Below are 19,417 nucleotides of genomic sequence, written 5' to 3' on the forward strand. Positions count from 1 at the left end.
CTCCTCTGTCTCTCTCGGTCTCTCACCGGTGGTGGTCTCCCTGAGTAGCCGCAGGCTCTGGTTCTCTGCTTCTAGCTGCTCTCTGCGAAACTCTATCTGAACCAGCTGCTGCTGCACCTCAAACAGGCTGGTCTCCAAGGCCTCCCGCTCTGACCTGCAGGGGCATGGACACTAATATTAGGGACCAATTCGTGAACACACACACAGAAATACACACATCTCTCACCTGAATGCGGCCAACTCCTCTGTTAGTGTAGCGTTCTCTCTCTCCGATGCAGTCAGCTGGACCACCAGCCCCGCCCTCTCCCTGACCAGCTCCGCCCGGCCCCGCCCTACTTCCTCCAGAGCAACGCCCTGTCTCTGTTCCTCACCGCGGGCCATGCCCAATTCTGCCCCCAGAGAGCTCACCTCACCACACAGCTGTCAGCAGAGAGATACACAGGTACATGCAGTAAAACTGTACACATTTACAGACAAATGTTCACTGGAACAATGAGGTTTCAGAACCCAGTGATTTTCATGCACTGTTAATTAGTGATTAGTCCAGAGTGACAGAAGCTCTTTCTTGCCACATTCCCATTCAGAGTGGAGAGGACACTCATCATTTACCTGAGTGACTTTGTCCTGCAGCTTCACTCTATCGGCCCTGAGGCTCTGAAGCTCCGCCTCCATCCCCACCCTGCTCAGCTCAGAATCCTGCAAGGACTGGTGGAGGGCGAGGCGGGCGGAGTCCAACTCTAGCCTGTCCTGTTCCAATCGGACGAGCTCATCTCTGATGGTCATCTTCTCCTGCTCCGCTTCATGTTTCTGGGCCTGCAGGTAGGCCTTCTCCTCTTCAAGCTGAGAGAGAAACATGGACAAATATGAGAGTCAGGACGGGTGTGCAAGGCTTACATTTAAAACTAAAAGCAATCCTGATACCATGATACCATGGCTTACAGAAAACATATTAGCAAGGGCAATGCTTTGATTTGATTTGATGACATGGTCACTCTTGCATCAGTTCTATATGACATCCACCACAAGTGTCAGTCAAATGTTGGTCACGGTGTTGGTCCCACCTGGCTGATGATGGAGTTGAGGTCAGACTTGTCTTGGGCCAGGCCCTCATTCATGCTGCCCATCTTGGCCAGAGAGTCTCGGAGGGCAGCCTCCTCAGAGTGAAGCTTGTTGACCAGCAGAGAGAGCTCTGCATTGCTGCTCTCAGCCTGGGGGACCGGGGACAAAACATACAAGGATATGTAACACAGAGGATAGGTAACCTTTCAACATAGAACAGAGAGGAAGTTAAAGGGACCAAAAATATGACAAGCAAACACAAGAGGAGCCAGATAGTTATAGTGACATCCGTATCCGTATCAGTGTGTGTCATACCCGGGCCAACGCCTCAGTGAGCTGGGTCTTCTCTCCTTCCAGCAGCTGCCTCTCCACCTCTGCCTGGTGGTGAGTCTCTCTTACTGTAGACAGCTCCCCTCTCTGGACAGACGCCCGGCTCTCACTCTGCTCCCACTGCTTCTGACTGTGGGGACAGGTACCAGGGACAGAGGACAAGGATAGGAATACAGTTGTATACAGTATACTTGCAATATCCTCCTTCTAATTCTCATCATTTACTTCCCTCGTCTCCTCCTTTCTCATAATTTCATCATTCACTTCTTTCTCCCCCCATCACTCTCTCCCTTCCACCTTTATTTTCACACATTCTCACTCACACTCTGTCGGTCTCTGCCTTGGCCCGGTCTCTCTCCTGCAGCGCGTCCACCTTCTCCTCTCTCTCGTGATCCCTCTCTCTCTGGGCCGACGTCACGGCCTGCTGCAGCTTCTCACAGTCCATCTGCAGAATCTGGGCCTTGATCAGAGCTGCCTGGGCTGCCTTCTCCACAGCCACCTTCTCACTGACAGGATAGAGACCAAGACACAGAACACAACAGGACAATGGAAACATTAGAAATATCGACTGAAATGTAACCATTAATATACATAGAGTAAGTGTTCTTTAACTAGGGCACTGAGGGCAGACACTTCCTGGTCCTAAAGGGTTTTCCATCACCCAAGTTGTGTTAGAAGTCTGCCTGATCCCTCCTGGTTGTACCTAGCCAGTGTGTCCCTGTCTTGTTTCAGACGGTCTCTCTCTCTCTGTGTGGTGTCCTTCTCTCTCTGAACTCCATCCCTCTCTCCATGCAGGGTCTGACTGCGCTGTTCCGCCTCCCGCTTGGCTGCTTCCACCTCTGCTAGCTGCCTGCGCAGCAATTGTACTGATGACTGGGCAGAGGAGAGACGCCCTCGGACCTCCTGTGGACCAGAGAGACAGAGGCAGATGAGAGAGTGGGACACTGAACACTGAAAGTGATACAGAGGAACGTTAGACAATGTAACATTGGAATAAAGCAACCTCAATTTCCAATCCCAGAGAATAAATATAGTGAACCCATATAGATAGTAGAAGTTGTGTTAATGTGTCCAACTGCAGCAGAGGGACAGGGTACCTGCAGCTGGAGATGTCTGCTGTTGACAGCAGACCGCAGAGCTGACAGGCTGGCCTCTGGGACGGTGGCCAACGAGGAGTAACGCCTGGGAGAGGTGGATCCCCATGGTGATGAGGAGCGGTGAGGGGAGGAGCCACGGAGAAGAGCCAATAGAGGAGCCCCAGTGTTCTCCTGGTCTGCTTCTGATGACGAGTCCCCATCGGACAGGACAGTCTGGGAAGAGGATTCAATAAAGGGTTTTGGTCAAAGTTTCCCTTTGTTTGTTTGATGTGGTGTGTGTGTGTGTGTGTGTGTGTGTGTGTGTGTGTGTGTGTGTGTGTGTGTGTGTGTGTGTGTGTGTGTGTGTGTGTGTGTGTGTGTGTGTGTGTGTGTGTGTGTGTGTGTGTGTGTGTGTGTGTGTGTGTGTGTGTGTGTGTGTGTGTGTGTGTGTGTGTGTGTGTGTGTGATGGCTGTACCTGGGCAATGTCTCTCAGTGTGTCCAGTAGTGTTTCAGTATGAGCCCTCATCACCTGCATGTCTGTCTCATCGTTGCCACTCTGCTCCTGCAGGAGGATAGAACCATAGTGAGAAGGGAGGTGTATGATGGCTAATGGTTACAGGAAGTATCTCTGCTGGGTTCACACAGGCCAGTCTCTCACCTCCAGTCTCCTGGTCAGTGAGGCCACGTCCCTGTCTTTCTCCTCACTCTGGCTCTTCAGCCTCTCCACCTCTCGCACTGCATCTGACAGCCTGACCATAAACACACAGATCACTTTTTAATATGCTTAGCACTTAGCATACCATGGAATCTCTACGATGCACGTTACACTCCTGATTTGTCTACCTCCACCAGGCAGATCAGGCTGCCACTTACTAAACACAAAGACACAGACAGACAGACCGACAGTGTCTGAATCCCATAGGGCTCTGCTCAAAACTATTGTACTATGTAGGGTGCCATTTGGGACGCAGCCAGTGACTGAGCAGTGTTCAGTTCTCTCTCTGACCAGGGGCCTCATTTATACAACTGTGAGGAGGATTCACGTCAAAAGGTGGCGTACGGACGAAACGCAAACATTTCTTAGGCTCAAAAATATTCTGATTGATAACACAGTGCGCACACATGTCCCATGTCGGTTTCCTTTTATGAATCACAATCAACTCGAAATTGGGTGCACGTGAGCGAGCGTCTTGTTCCACCCTTTTAACGCCTATAGTTGCCTATAAATAGTCAGCAAAACACCCCTACTTAATTTTCATCGGGATTTGCCGACGATGACGGCAAATCCCGACAGAAAGGCCCGAAATGTGCAGCCGTACACAGACAAAGTGTTTGTGCCAAGGGCGGGGGAAACGAACGACTTGCCGGTATTATAGGGGAATCCCTCCTGAGTTGAGTAGGGACGGAGGTGGAGGGGGACAGATGCACCGGATGATCCAGGCATTAGTATTCCCTACTTTGAAAAGAGTAAACCAAATGCATTCAAGTTGTGTTTAAAAATGTATTTACACACACAATTGTGACATTTTCTATTGTTTTTAGTGTCTGCGTGTTCTACCGGGGCAGTGGTGCTGCAGCTGAGCAGGAGCTGAGTGTTCTACCGGGGCAGTGGTGCTGCAGCTGAGCAGGAGCTGAGTGTTCTACCGGGGCAGTGGTGCTGCAGCTGAGCAGGAGCTGAGTGTTCCACCGGGGCAGTGGTGCTGCAGCTGAGCAGGAGCTGAGTGTTCTACCGGGGCAGTGGTGCTGCAGCTGAGCAGGAGCTGAGTGTTCTACCGGGGCAGTGGTGCTGCAGCTGAGCAGGAGCTGAGTGTTCTACCGGGGCAGTGGTGCTGCAGCTGAGCAGGAGCTGAGTGCGCCCAGCCCCGGCGACTCCACTGCAGTAGCTGAGTGTTCTACCGGGGCAGTGGTGCTGCAGCTGAGCAGGAGCTGAGTACTCCACAGGGGCAGTGGTGCTGCAGCTGAGCAGGAGCTGAGTGTTCTACCGGGGCAGTGGTGCTGCAGCTGAGCAGGAGCTGAGTGTTCTACCGGGGCAGTGGTGCTGCAGCTGAGCAGGAGCTGAGTGCGCCCAGCCCCGGCGACTCCACTGCACCGTGTGTGTCACAACCCTCCAGCGGCCGTGTCCTCACAGATGCAGTCCGGCAAACGCAGAGAGACACCATCGATGCTATTAAGGAGGTTGCCAAGGAGTTGAAGTGGGACAGGAACAGCTAAGTCTTCCATCAGAGCCAAAGCAGCCGTTGTGCGTCATTACGCGGTGTCATTGCATGCCTTTTTATATCCAACCATTTGATTGTCAAAGCCACCCAGCTGCGTAACACCTTCAGGTGTGGTAATTACCCTGATTGTAACTGACAATGACAAGGCCATTACCACGCTGACAGTTCTGTGCAACGAACATGTGATAATAATATATGAAACTGTATACTGGTATCTGCCCGACTGAGGCATCGTAAACAGCATCAGTTAAATGTAATTTGTCCAACTGTTCACCTTAATATTCATGAGAATACATTTCATAACATGCAAGTATTGTTTAATAATTACAGATCCAATTAAATATGATTCCCGATTAAACTGTACAACATATTTTAGGGGTTCTTTTGCAAAAACAGAAATCTCCGTTTGTATTTATTATCCTAAATCATGTTTTTTGTCTGTTTTTTGTGTGCACTCCAGGGAACTCTTCATATATAATACATGAGAGGTAATATTTAGATTTATTTTACACAATGGTATCAATTTTAAAGCGTTTCTCGAGTTTCATCCTTCTGCCATCAGAGTCGTAGTTTCTAATTCCTCCAGTTTATGTCCGTACATATGGGTCATATGTACGTAAGTGTCCGTGGAGGACCGCACATTCTCCGGTCAAGTTAGTTTTTATAAATCCAAAATTTGCTTCGACAGTGGCATAGACCTTCTTTTGTGCCTACGCAACGTTTATAAATGAGGCCCCTGGTGTTCAGTTCTCTCTCTGACCTGGTGTTCAGTTCTCTCCCTGACCTGGTGTTCAGTTCTCTCCCTGACCTGGCGTTCAGTTCTCTCCCTCTGACCTGGCGTTCAGTTCTCTCTCTCTGACCTGGTGTTCAGTTCTCTCCCTGACCTGGTGTTCAGTTCTCTCTCTCTGACCTGGCGTTCAGTTCTCTCTCTCTGACCTGGTGTTCAGTTCTCTCCCTGACCTGGTGTTCAGTTCTCTCCCTGACCTGGCGTTCAGTTCTCTCTCTCTGACCTGGCGTTCAGTTCTCTCTCTCTGACCTGGTGTTCAGTTCTCTCTCTCTGACCTGGCGTTCAGTTCTCTCTCTCTGACCTGGTGTTCAGTTCTCTCTCTGACCTTGCGTTCAGTTCTCTCTCTCTGACCTGGTGTTCAGTTCTCTCTCTCTGACCTGGTGTTCAGTTCTCTCCCTGACCTGGTGTTCAGTTCTCTCCCTGACCTGGCGTTCAGTTCTCTCTCTGACCTGGTGTTCAGTTCTCTCTCTCTGACCTGGTGTTCAGTTCTCTCTCTCTGACCTGGTGTTCAGTTCTCTCCCTGACCTGGTGTTCAGTTCTCTCTCTGACCTGGTGTTCAGTTCTCTCTCTGACCTGGTGTTCAGTTCTCTCTCTCTGACCTGGTGTTCAGTTCTCTCCCTGACCTGGTGTTCAGTTCTCTCCCTCTGACCTGGTGTTCAGTTCTCTCTCTCTGACCTGGTGTTCAGTTCTCTCTCTCTGACCTGGTGTTCAGTTCTCTCTCTCTGACCTGGTGTTCAGTTCTCTCTCTCTGACCTGGTGTTCAGTTCTCTCTCTCTGACCTGGTGTTCAGTTCTCTCTCTCTGACCTGGTGTTCAGTTCTCTCTCTCTGACCTGGTGTTCAGTTCTCTCTCTCTGACCTGGTGTTCAGTTCTCTCTCTCTGACCTGGTGTTCAGTTCTCTCTCTCTGACCTGGCGTTCAGTTCTCTCTCTCTGACCTGGCGTTCAGTTCTCTCCCTCTGACCAGGCGTTCAGTTCTCTCTCCCTGACCTGGCGTTCAGTTCTCTCCCTCTGACCTGGCGTTCAGTTCTCTCCCTCTGACCTGGCGTTCAGTTCTCTCCCTCTGACCAGGCGTTCAGTTCTCTCTCTCTGACCTGGTGTTCAGTTCTCTCTCTCTCTGACCTGGTGTTCAGTTCTCTCTCTCTCTGACCTGGCATTCAGTTCTCTCTCTCTCTGACCTGGCATTCAGTTCTCTCTCTCTCTGACCTGGTGTTCAGTTCTCTCTCTCTCTCTGACCTGGTGTTCAGTTCTCTCTCTGACCTGGTGTTCAGTTCTCTCTCTCTGACCTGGTGTTCAGTTCTCTCTCTCTGACCTGGTGTTCAGTTCTCTCTCTCTCTCTGACCTGGTGTTCAGTTCTCTCTCTCTCTCTGACCTGGTGTTCAGTTCTCTCTCTCTGACCTGGTGTTCAGTTCTCTCTCTCTGACCTGGTGTTCAGTTCTCTCTCTCTCTAACCTGGTGTTCAGTTCTCTCTCTCTCTCTGACCTGGTGTTCAGTTCTCTCTCTGACCTGGTGTTCAGTTCTCTCTCTCTGACCTGGTGTTCAGTTCTCTCTCTCTGACCTGGCGTTGAGCTCAGCCCTTTCAGCGTCAGTCCTGGTCTGCAGGCTCATCATTTCAGCCACCCGTTCTCTGAGCTGCAGTTCCAGCTGCCCCCGCAGTGCCACCTCCCGCTCCAGGGACAGAGCCGCCCCTCCCTCCCGGCTGCGCAGCATGGAGGACAGGCCGGAGCAGGATGACTGGACAGAGTGGGAGGCCCGGGCCAGCTCGTTACGCATGTCTGACAGGTCCCTGGCAGGGGAAAAGGGGAAATATGAAAGAATTCAAAGACACAAGCATGCAACTATATATGGTAGTGCATTTATGCAGTGTTTTGTGAGTTAATTGTTCGGACCTCTCTGTGGCGCTCTTCAGCTCACAGACCTGTCTACGGAAGCCCACCACCTGTCGCCACACGGATAGCAGACGACTGTGCTCACTGCTGAAATAACTGTGGAAAGACTAAGTGAGAGAAATTGTGAAATGTCAATGTCACGTGACAGAAATAAGAGAAGTGCTTCTAATATGAAAATTGAAAACAGCCATCCACAAAAACTATAATACAGACTTCCTCCTCCCTCCTCCAATCAGACTCCCTCTGCTCCAGCTCCTCCCTGGATTTGGACCAATCAGCAGTGAGTCGGCGTATGTCCTGGCTGAGTGCCTCATTGGCCAGTCCTGCCTGCTCCAACTGCTCTCTCAGCATGGCGTTCACTGCAGACAGACTGCTGCTCCTGTGGAACATAACACGGCATTGCATCAATTGCATTGAATTCTGTACGTCATAAGTTGCATTGCTGATTGGCCCAGGCAGATTCCAATCACTAACCTTTGCTGCTCCTCCTCCAACCGGATGAGAGCATTTTCCAGGTCGCCGCATGGATCCTCCTCGTCTCGATGGTGGCTGTTGCTGGACATATCACAACGACCCTAAAGGGAAATAAGAATGACAGTTATGCATCAGATGTGAATTGTAGATTAACTCAATGTTGTTACTAAATGGCATGGTTAGTTGTTTCAGAATGTCTCCATAGTGGTGTAGAGCAGTACGAACACTCAGTCTGTGCTGCTCCAGCTCCGAGGACTTCTCCACTAGAGTCTGCTCCAGGTCTCCACACCTCTTCTTGTACTGCAGGACCTGGAGGGGAGGACACAGTGAGGTGATCTGCTCTCTGACTGGTGACATAATATAGACTAGGTAATCAGCATCAGGTTCCCATTTGTCAGCATCAAATGTTTTCATTCTTAGTGGGAGAGTCTGTAGGACAGTGATGTCATACAGGAAGGCATCTATGAGGTTCATGAGCTTTACATCCCGTATTACAACCACGAAAAGAAAACACTGCCATCACCTGCTTTATGTTCATGTGTATGTTCTTCTGTTGACAACTGAGAGGGTTGACAGACAATTACGGGCCTATAAATGAACTAGTAAAACACCCTTTAACCTCCAAATATATGGGAGGTGAATGGAAACAGATGCATCATAGTGTGATACCTTGGCCTGCAGTTTCTGCACCAGCTGAGCCTGTCTTTGCTGGCCCTCCTGGTAGGCTGTGAGTTTACGCTTGTAGGCTGCCTGTTCCTCGTCCAGACGCCGGCGCAGGTCCATGTTCTGCTGAGCCTGGCTGCGAGACTCTGGTGAATCCCGCTCCCCGTCACCTGTCTCCAGGCGGAGAGCCTGCTCTAGCTATGTGGATGAGAACACATGGGGGGGGGGGGATGATGCACAGGGGGAGTCGCGGCCTTACGAACTCAGACTGATATGTAACCCCTTTCTTTCTTCAGGTTTGCCAGGTATGCTATAGAAAATAAATAAAATATGCTGAAATGTTTTAACATAATTCTATGTTATAAATTCAGGATTGTTGCATGGTGCAAGGTAGTTACATCTACCTACCCGTATCTGATCAAAATGGTTTCTCCGAGGGCTCTGTGATTGAGGTTGCAAACAGCACTGTAATGAATGTTCAGGGCCTCTCCATGGAGAACACCACAGTTCAGTCTAAGCAGTAAACACAAACCTGTCTCCATAGGAACCTCTGTAGGTCTCAACAACTGGGTCTATACAGATAAGCCGCTCTATTCTACAATTTAGCCATAAAGCACTGACGTGGATTCATGTTATAGTAGCCTGGATGTTGGATTTTAGCATTACATTTACATCAGTTTCATTTGTCAGAAGAGTCATTTCAACTGCTGGTTATCTGAATCACCATTTGAAGAACATCTGGAGATCAAAGGTAACATAGGAGATATTTCCAGTTTGTTTTAGAGCTGACAATCTTGCATGTACAACCACATTTAGTTAGGCTAAATTCTAACGCCATACTACTGACCCCCCCCCCCCTCCCCACTCTGGCCTGATCCCCCCCCTCTCCTCCCCTCTGAAGCCTCTGTTTACAATCACCAGGGGTGACGAACGCCATAGCAACATGCCACTTCACTTCATTCCAGTCCCGTAACCAAGGAGACGGACAAAACTCTTCCAAGCAGACAAAGGAAATAGTAAAAGGAGAATTGAGATAGGGGTACATTGGTATTCCTTATATGTGTCTGTGAAATGCCCCTACGTAATTCCCCTCTGTGGCCTACTTTGTCTTTCGTGTTTGGTGTATGGCAACTCCTCTGACTAGTCCTCTATGGGAAAGATTTTCCTCTAGCAACCAGGTTAGTGTAGTACTACAACCAGCCCAAATTAATAATTAAGAGAACTCTTACTAATCGCCAACAAATGCATTCATTCTCCCTCTCTCAACCTCCATTTACTTATGTACTTCACATCTAATCCTGTTATCTTTTCCTGGATAATCAAATTTTATCTTTTACTTACTGTTCTCTCTCTCTCTCCCCCTCCCCCCCCCTCCCCCCTCCCTCCCTCCAATCTCTTTTTCCTGTCTTCTCTTCTCTGTCTCTTACCCTCTCGCTGATGGCGCTGTATTTGATAGCCAGCTCATCTCGGTCTGCCCTGCTATGGGCCAGCAGATCCTCCAGCCTTCCCAGCTCTACCTGCAGCACCCGGTTCTCCTCTTGGACAGACATCACGGAGGACATGGCTCCTGGTGCTGGGGTGGGGAGGGGAAAGAGAGAGGTGCAGACAACCACTTGTGTTAATGAAGAGCACAGCACTTCATTCAATATTCAGGACACTACTTTGAAAACATGTGATTTTTTGGACACTCAATTCACATCATATTTGTCACATGCGCCGAATACAACAAGTGTAGACTTTAGAATAAAATGCTGACTTACGAGTCCTTTCCCAACAATGCAGAGTTAAAAATTATGAGAAATGTGTAAAAAAATGTTTTGGAAATAGTAACACAAAATAACAATAACGAGACCATATACAAGGAGCACCGGTACCGAGTCAATGTGCAGGGGAACAAAGTAGTGGAGGTAATGTGTACATGTAGGTAGGGGTAAAGTGACTAGGTGATCAGTATAGATAATAAACAGAGTAGCAGCAGCATAAGTGAAGAGTGTGAAAGTGTGTCTACATGTGAGTGTGTTTTGTGTGTGTGAGAGTATGTAGTGTGTGTGTTGAATTGTGACTGTATAGTATGTGTGAGTGTGTGGGTAGAGTCCAGTGAGTGTGTGGGTAGAGTCCAGTGAGTGTGTGGGTAGAGTCCAGTGAGTGTGTGGGTAGAGTCCAGTGAGAGTGTGTGTGGGTAGAGTCCAGTGAGAGTGTGTGTGGGTAGAGTCCAGTGAGTGTGTGGGTAGAGTCCAGTGAGTGTGTGGGTAGAGTCCAGTGAGTGTGTAGGTAGAGTACAGTGAGTGTGTGGGTAGAGTCCAGTGAGTGTGTGGGTAGAGTACAGTGAGTGTGTGTGTGGGTAGAGTACAGTGAGTGTGTGTGTGGGTAGAGTACAGTGAGTGTGTGTGTGGGTAGAGTCCAGTGAGTGTGTGTGTGGGTAGAGTCCAGTGAGTGTGTGGGTAGAGTACAGTGAGTGTGTGGGTAGAGTACAGCGAGTGTGTGGGTAGAGTCCAGTGAGTGTGTGGGTAGAGTCCAGTGAGTGTGTGGGTAGAGTCCAGTGAGTGTGTGGGTAGAGTCCAGTGAGTGTGTGGGTAGAGTACAGTGAGTGTGTGGGTAGGGTACAGTGAGTGTGTGGGTAGAGTACAGTGAGTGTGTGGGTAGAGTACAGTGAGTGTGTGGGTAGAGTACAGTGAGTGTGTGGGTAGAGTCCAGTGAGTGTGTGGGTAGAGTACAGTGAGTGTGTGGGTAGAGTACAGTGAGTGTGTGGGTAGGGTAGTCCAGTGAGTGTGTGTGGGTGGTCCAGTGAGAGTGTGTGTGGGTAGAGTCCAGTGAGTGTGTGGGTAGAGTACAGTGAGTGTGTGGGTAGAGTACAGTGAGTGTGTGGGTAGAGTACAGTGAGTGTGTGGGTAGAGTACAGTGAGTGTGTGGGTAGAGTCCAGTGAGTGTGTGGGTAGAGTCCAGTGAGAGTGTGTGTGGGTAGAGTCCAGTGAGAGTGTGTGTGGGTAGAGTCCAGTGAGTGTGTGGGTAGAGTACAGTGAGTGTGTGGGTAGAGTCCAGTGAGTGTGTGGGTAGAGTACAGTGAGTGTGTGGGTAGAGTACAGTGAGTGTGTGGGTAGAGTACAGTGAGTGTGTGGGTAGAGTACAGTGAGTGTGCATAGAGCCGGTGCAAGAGAGTAGGCGCAAATAAAAAGGGGGTCAATGCAAATAGTTAGGGTAGACATTTGATTAACTGTTCAGCAGTTTTATCTCTATCCCACTCACGGCTCTCGTTGAGGTTCTTGGTAACGATCTCTCGGACTCGTGCAGGTAAACACGTAGGTGGGTCTTCAGGGGAGGTGCCTCGGACTGTCAGCCTCTTCTCTTCAGACAACACACTCTCCTCCAGCCTCTGGTAGAAGACAGACACAGAAGCATTTATATTGGAGAAAGGAGTGTTAGGGGGAGAGAAAGCGAGAGAGCATGTACATTGAAGATAGGATAACAGCTGTTGCAGCCAACTACTAGTATTGTGTGAGGCTACTTTGATTATCCTGTTGAATGTGGACACTTTTGACAAATAAAATCTCCAATTTCCATTTTATTACCCTTTCTGCAATCCTTATCTTACTTGTGAGTTCATGTCCTCAGAGACAGACTAAAGCTCAGGGCCCTGCAGTGCACAGTGCCATGAGGACAGGTGGTGTCTCAGCAGTCACTCCTGTCTACCACAGAGCTGTGTTCAGAATAGAACACTGACCTCACACTCTGCAGAGTGCACATACACATTTTCAGCACACAACATAGAGCAGAATGTATGGCATCTCTGTCGAAGTGTTACACCATCAGCATCCCCAGTGAAGAAGTCTATTGTAATTACAACTAGCCTACATAATTATAACATATTGGTGGCATATTGATATTTCTGAAAATCAATTATTTACAGGAGAATTCACCATAATACCAATTCACCATAAAAAAGAACGATAAATCAAAGTGCAATCATGCACTGGCCATGACATCACCTGTATAACAGATTCCAATTTGGAATCCGTGTTGGAATTCTCTGTGTCGCTCATTGAGGAATATCTCAATAACAGCAATATCTTCAGGCCTGAAAAATACACTTTTGTCGCTCCAGTCCCGTGCGCTGGGAGCGTTATCAAATAGGATTAACCGTTCGATGTAGATCGCAATTAACGGATGCACGCGAGTAAATGCTTATCTAAATTAACGACACATTAGCAACTATAAAAAATAAAAGCATATGTATGCTATACAGACAGTCCAGAACGTTGTGATAGTTTGCTGTAATCTCAGGATTTCTTACACGTCCCACAGGTGACTGCCCTGCTCGGTCCTTCTCTCCAGAACTGTCGAAAGATTGAGGACAGGGGGATTAGTAGATTTTAAATCCCCCCTCCCTCCCGAGGAGCGCTTCCGTTTGCATTCTTTGCCTGGCCACCCATGCAGTTTAATTAGATATTTTTTTGCAGTCGAGTGTAGGGCTAACTAAATAAATTGTTATTGGATAAAACAAATCTGATGCAAATGTTAGTGGTTATCAACAAAATGTTGAGGAAATTTGTAGCCCGCACAAATTCACAGTGTGCTTTGTACGGGGTTTTCAAGGCCCATTGCAGACAAAAACGTGATATATTTCAAAACTATGAGGTTGGAATAATACTGTGAAATTGATTATAATGCCCTTGGTGTAAAAGCTGTTTAGGAAGTTTTGGTGGGATGGAGTTCTAGCCTGCCTGGTGACATCAGCAGGGGGTGAATTAGTTAATAGATCAATAAGAAAGAGACGAAAGAGAAGCCAATTAAAATGGTCAAAAAGACACAATAGCTTCACACACAAAAAAAACGAATTCTGAATTCGCCAATCAGAATTAGTCTTTCCCCACAAAAGTGCTTTATTTCCAGACATAAATACTCCTCAGAACCTTACTGGGATTTTTAAAGAAACTATTTTTGTTTTAAATTAAATTGGTCAAAAAGACACAATCACAGTAGGGTACATACTTGTTTAACAGAAATGATTTGATATTGAGATAAAAACAGCTGCATTGGACCTTTAAGAAGTCTGTGTGTCCTTTCATCAGGCCTATTAGTGACATACAGTACTTTCTTCTGTCATATAGAATTAGACAAGGAAGTGTTGTTAGGCTACACAGTATGAATAATCATGAGGGCGGCCACGTTAAGGGGCATCCATGACCCCTACACCCCTCTGTACATGGGATATTTGGTGACGGTGACTACATGTCGGTCACTGTTTATAATGTGACAATATATTAACACACACAACACATGAACGACAAGGAAGGAAAAGCAGAACAAATGTGTTCCCCTTTTCAGTATCTGGGGGCCCAGCTTGATCACTGTGCCTGCCACACCACTTCAATGCTTGAATTACCATGGTAACAGACATGCCTACAAAAGAGAGGGACTCAGAATGTCAATAACAGACCCCTCTATTCACAAAGCTCAGCTTAACCACACCTCCACAACCTTCAGCATGTTGTCATTTTGAAAGGTGTGTATCAAATATTGAGACATTTTATACTGCCACATAACTACTGTATATTCGGACAATGTTAAATATTACAGCCCAACATTCAGTTTTTAGGGTTTGTTTTGGGTTAAGGGCCCTCTTGTGGTGTCCTGGCAGAGCTGCATTGTATAGAGGCAAGGGTAATAGATACTTTTTTGAGCATGCAAGATCAGCATTTGAATCTTTGTGAATAGGTTAACTTGGAAACATAACCTTAGGTTAATCATAAAGCATATCTTAAAGTCTACAACAAAGGCCCCACAATTTTTGCTGGTCAGGTCATGAGAGTAATGACTCCAGGCCCTAAGTGATCCTATTACCATGCAATTACCAGTACTGTAATAATAAGCAAGTTAGCAAACTAGGCCTAGCCTATTATAGCTCAGACAGGTTTAACCTGTGTAATGAATCTTAGGTGTGAGTCTGTTTTCTGTCCTCTGGTAAAGCATGTATAGGCTACCCGTAGGCTATAAGGATTCGTTCATTTGTCAGTTATAGCCAAACTCTCTGCTGTAACCCCTGGAATGTCCATGTAATACTGTACAGTGGTATCTAAACTAGAGCGAGAAAGAGTAGTCTTTGCATTCTACAAATGTAAGCTGTTCTGCTATAAAGGATAAATAAATTGTGGTCAGGCAGAATTACAAACGACTAATACTAACTATTATTATTGTGAATATATAAATTAAGATAGTCTTTTGGGGAATATTACATTGTTATAGGCTACAGTTAGGGTGTATTGTCAAAAGCTTCAAGTTACTTGGCTTTCACATCACTGAGCGTTGGGCCAGTAACCAATCAAATCCCCAAGCTGACAAGGTAAAAATCTGTCGTTCTGCCCCTGAGCAAGGCACCCACTGTTAACCCACTGTTAACCCACTGTTAACCCACTGTTAACACACTGTTAACCCACTGTTAACCCACTGTTAACCCACTGTTCCGCTAGCGCTGAAGATGTGGATGTCAATTAAGGCAGCCCCCCGCACCTCTCTGATTCCGAGGCTTTGGGTTAAATGCAGAAGACACATTTCAGTTGAAGGCATTCAGTTGTACAACTGACTAAGCTTCCCCCAATAGTGCCTCTTCAACCTCAGGAAGCTGAAGAAATTCTGCTTGACCCCTTCCGAGCCATGGCCTGTTTACCCCACTACCATCTAGAAGTCGGAGACAGTTCAGGTGCATCAAAGATGGGACTGAGAGACTGTTAAACAGCTTCTATTTACAGACCATCAGACTGCTAAACAGTCATCACTTGCCACCCATGCCCAGTACCCTGCCCTGACACTGTCACTACCCTGCACCTTAGTATCTGCTGCCCTATGTACATAGTCATCCAACACTGGTCACTTTAATAATGTTAACATGCTGTTTTATATATAGGTTCAGAAATGCTGTGAAATAGCACGGTTACAAATACAAATCAAACTGGATGGACGTAAGAAATAGAGGAAAACAAAATAACTATTGTAAAATAGATTGCGTCTGTAAAATGTGCATGATATGTATTAGTTTACTCCAATTGGGGGAAGGGTAGTAGGGTTTGCAGGGAATAATAAAGATATATTCAAAAAAAAAAGTATGTACAGTGGGGCAAAAAAGTATTTAGTCAGCCACCAATAGTGCAGGTTCTCCCACTTAAAAAGATGAGAGAGGCCTGTAGTTTTCATCATAGGTACACTCCAACTATGACAGACAAAATGAGAAAAAAATATCCAGAAAATCACATTGTAGGATGATTTTTTATGAATTTATTTGCAAATGATGGTGGAAAATAAGTATTTGGTCACCTACAAACAAGGAAGATTTCTGTCTCTCACAGACCTGTAACTTCTTCTTTAAGAGGCTCCTCTGTCCTCCACTCTTTACCTGTATTAATGGCACCTGTTTGAACTTATCAGTATAAAAGACACCTGTCCACAACCTCAAACAGTCACACTCCAAACTCCACTATGGCCAAGACCAAAGTGCTGTCAAAGGACACCAGAAACAAAATTGTAGACCTGCACCAGGCTGGGAAGACTGAATCTGCAATAGGTAAGCAGCATGGTCGGAAGAAATCAACTGTGGGAGCAATTATTAGGAAATGGATGACATACAAGACCACTGATGATCTCCCTCGATCTGGGGCTCCACGCAAGATTTCACCCCATGGGGTCAAAATGATCACAAGAACGGTGAGCAAAAATCCCAGAACCACACGGGGGGACCTAGTGAATGACCTGCAGAGAGCTGGGACCAAAGTAACAAAGCCTACCATCAGTAACACACTACGCCGCCAGGGACTCAAATCCTGCAGTGCCAGACGTGTCCCCCTGCTTAAGCCAGTACATGTCCAGGCCCGTCTGAAGTTTGCTAAAACTGGATGATCCAGAAGAAGATTGGGTGAATGTCATACGGTCAGATGAAACCAAAATATAAATTTTCGGTAAAAACCCAACTCGTTGTGTTTGGAGGACAAATAATGCTGAGTTGCATCCAAAGAACACCATACCTACTGTGAAGCATGGGGGTGGAAACATCATGCTTTGGGGCTGTTTTTCTGCAAAGGGACCAGGACGACTGATCCGTGTAAAGGAAAGAATGAATGGGGCCATGTATCGTGAGATTTTGAGTGAAAACCTCCTTCCATCAGCAAGGGCATTGAAGATGAAATGTGGCTGGGTCTTTCAGCATGACAATGATCCCAAACACACCGCCCGGGCAACGAAGGAGTGGCTTCGTAAGAAGCATTTCAAGGTCCTGGAGTGGCCTAACAAGTCTCCACATCTCAACCCCATAGAAAATCTTTGGAGGGAGTTGAAAGTCTGTGTTGCCCAGCAACAGCCCCAAAACATCACTGTGATCAATGTGATTTTCTGGATTTTTTTCTCATTTTGTCTGTCATAGTTGAAGTGTACCGATGATGAAAATTACAGGCCTCTCATCTTTTTAAGTGGGAGAACTTGCACAATTGGTGGCTGACTAAATATTTTTTTGTCCCACTGTATATAGGTATGTATTTATGGGGAAAACAAGTATTTGATACACTGCAGATTTTGCAGGTTTTCCTACTTACAAAGCATGTAGAGGTCTGTCATTTTTATCAAACAAAAATCCAGAAAATCACATTGTATGATTTTTAAGTAATAAAATACTTAAAAATAATACAATGTGATTTTCTGGATTTTTGTTTTAGATTCCGTCTCCCACAGATGAAGTGTACCTATGATAAAAGACCTCTACATGCTTTTTAAGTAGGAAAACCTGCAAAATCGGCAGTGTATCAACTACTTGTTCTCCCCACTGTATGTATATGTATAAATGTTTACGTATGCATATGTTTGTACGTGTATATATATTTACCAAAAAAAGATATGGGTATTGGAAATGATGCAGACAATTACACTGATGGAAGCAACAATCTTTCCGCTATACTAAGCTGAACCACCCCAATTTATATATATATATATATATATATATATATATATATATATATTTAGTGTTTTACCCACTTTATATGTATATATTGTATTGTAGTGATGGCTCATCCTATAACTACTGCTGTACACACCTTCTATATTAATATACTGTCTATACACATAGCATTATATCCCTGAACAAAAATATAAAAGCAACATGTAAAATATTGGTCACAGATTGGAGAAATTTTCCATGCGCACTATAAGCACATTTCGTGCACAAATTTGTTTACATCCCTGTTGGTGAGAATTTCTATTTTGCCAAGATGATCCATCCACCTGACGGGTGTGGCATATAAAGAAGCTGATTAAACAGCATGATCATTAAACAGGTGCACCTTGTGCTGGGGACGATAAAAGGCCACTAAAATATGCAGTTTTGTCACAGAGGGATGCTATGTTAGCAAGCTGGCTATGGCCATCCAACACTGGAACTCTTCAAAGTCAAGGTAAACTTCTGGTCTTATTAAGTTATTGCCACTGGGGCCTGCTGGTGTAATTGCCACACTGCTTGCTGCTGAGTGTACTGCATGATTTTTGCATTAGTTCTTGTAACTATGTTGACTATGACGTTAATATTTCTTAATGGGAGTGTGTGTATTGGTAGATATTACTGCACTGTTGGAGCTAGAAAACACAAGCATTTCGCATCACCTGCAAATCTATGTACACGACCAATAAACTTTTGATTTGATGAAACCCAGACTTCCGTGACCAACCACAACAATGGCCCCCCACTGACGCGCCCAATCAACGTTTCAAAAACTTGGAAACAATGTTGCAAAGCGAGAAGTTAGGTCACCCAGAGTAACGCCAGCCTACTGATGTTACAATCATCGCATTCGCAAAACACGCCTATTGCTTGTTAACCGGCAACATTGTTGCAGAATAAATGGATTTCCAAAACACACCATTTCAGTGACAAATGTGATGATCTTGCGTGCACGACGGGTACGTAAACATGTCGTGCATTAAAATCGCATCACCGATACGGTTGCATCTGCCTGCCTTCATGGAGGCCATATGCCGCCTTAACGCTTCCCTGATTTTATGGACGATGGTCCCAATTAAACGCGGACATCCAGTGAAAATAGATAGTATTTCCTTTCGTTTCCCGTAATAAACAGAGTAGCCGATACTCTGCGAAGGACATTCACCACTTCCTTTCCAAAATCACAGCCCATTCAAACGAGTGCCATTACCTTACCTAGAATGCATAAGGGTTGAGTGCATAGTTGTCAACTCCATTCGTATTCGAGAGCAGGATACTTGGACTACCGTTTCGGATTTTAAATGTTTTACTAGACAGCCAACTTGCAGCAATATGCTGCTGACGTCGATTTGCTTCCAGCTCTCCCCCAAACCCTTTCCGGGGAGGGACTTGATACCCGAGATCGGCACTGTACCATAAGCATGAAAGTCTATCTATTAAGTCCAGTAAATCATGAGCAATGTCTTCTAGGGCCAAGCAAATATTAAGAGCGATAGCCCAATGTTCTGTAGAAAAGTACTCAGTTGTGACACATGTAGCCTTCAATCCACTTTGCAGTGTCATTATTAGGCTAACAACTTTATCTAAAAGTAAATGCGTAGAATATGGTACATCTAATATATATATTTTTTAATACACACTACTCACCCTGGCACATTCTCCAGTTGCCAGTGACAGTTTCAGTCAAACAGTCTTAACACCTTAATAAAACAATATAATCCTGAATTCTGGTGTCAGATGACATGCACTGGCATATTTCCTTCTCTTGTACACTGAAGCAAAACATTTGCGGAGAGGCTTGTCAGACATACTTCACCAAACAAACACCAGTCATGGAGACGAAACCAAGGAGACAGACTTCATCTAAAGTCAAAATAACTACCTGTTAAACACGCTTACCACTGTTTCCTTACCTGTGTAGTGGGAAGTCAACCAGACAATGAAAACAGAAAAGGAA

At 46.1% G+C, this 19,417-nt stretch overlaps 1 protein-coding gene across 3 annotated transcripts in view; it reads right to left on the reverse strand.

Annotated features, from left to right (window-relative positions):
- The window catches only part of LOC124004281 (rootletin-like), a 44,926-nt gene extending 26,093 nt beyond the window's left edge, over positions 1-18,833 (reverse strand). For 2 of the 3 annotated variants that reach the window (XM_046313067.1, XM_046313066.1), the window contains exons 1-19: positions 12,476-12,820; positions 11,736-11,862; positions 9,920-10,065; positions 8,499-8,690; positions 8,055-8,138; positions 7,830-7,930; positions 7,569-7,734; positions 7,356-7,462; positions 7,025-7,252; positions 3,125-3,215; positions 2,942-3,028; positions 2,487-2,699; positions 2,093-2,292; positions 1,713-1,895; positions 1,375-1,519; positions 1,062-1,208; positions 610-840; positions 227-420; positions 27-154 (exon numbers count right to left, since the gene is read on the reverse strand). In XM_046313067.1, coding sequence (XP_046169023.1) covers positions 27-154; positions 227-420; positions 610-840; positions 1,062-1,208; positions 1,375-1,519; positions 1,713-1,895; positions 2,093-2,292; positions 2,487-2,699; positions 2,942-3,028; positions 3,125-3,215; positions 7,025-7,252; positions 7,356-7,462; positions 7,569-7,734; positions 7,830-7,930; positions 8,055-8,138; positions 8,499-8,690; positions 9,920-10,065; positions 11,736-11,862; positions 12,476-12,529 — 2,824 coding nt within the window. In that variant the 5' untranslated portion in view covers positions 12,530-12,820. Of the gene's footprint in view, positions 1-26; positions 155-226; positions 421-609; positions 841-1,061; positions 1,209-1,374; positions 1,520-1,712; positions 1,896-2,092; positions 2,293-2,486; positions 2,700-2,941; positions 3,029-3,124; positions 3,216-7,024; positions 7,253-7,355; positions 7,463-7,568; positions 7,735-7,829; positions 7,931-8,054; positions 8,139-8,498; positions 8,691-9,919; positions 10,066-11,735; positions 11,863-12,475; positions 12,821-18,675 lie in introns of those variants that run through there. The other variant, XM_046313068.1, reaches the window with a different exon arrangement.
- Between the last annotated feature and the right edge of the window lie 584 nt (positions 18,834-19,417).

This window comes from Oncorhynchus gorbuscha, linkage group LG18 (genome assembly GCF_021184085.1).
Source record: "Oncorhynchus gorbuscha isolate QuinsamMale2020 ecotype Even-year linkage group LG18, OgorEven_v1.0, whole genome shotgun sequence".
In the NCBI taxonomy this organism is placed as follows: domain Eukaryota; kingdom Metazoa; phylum Chordata; class Actinopteri; order Salmoniformes; family Salmonidae; genus Oncorhynchus; species Oncorhynchus gorbuscha.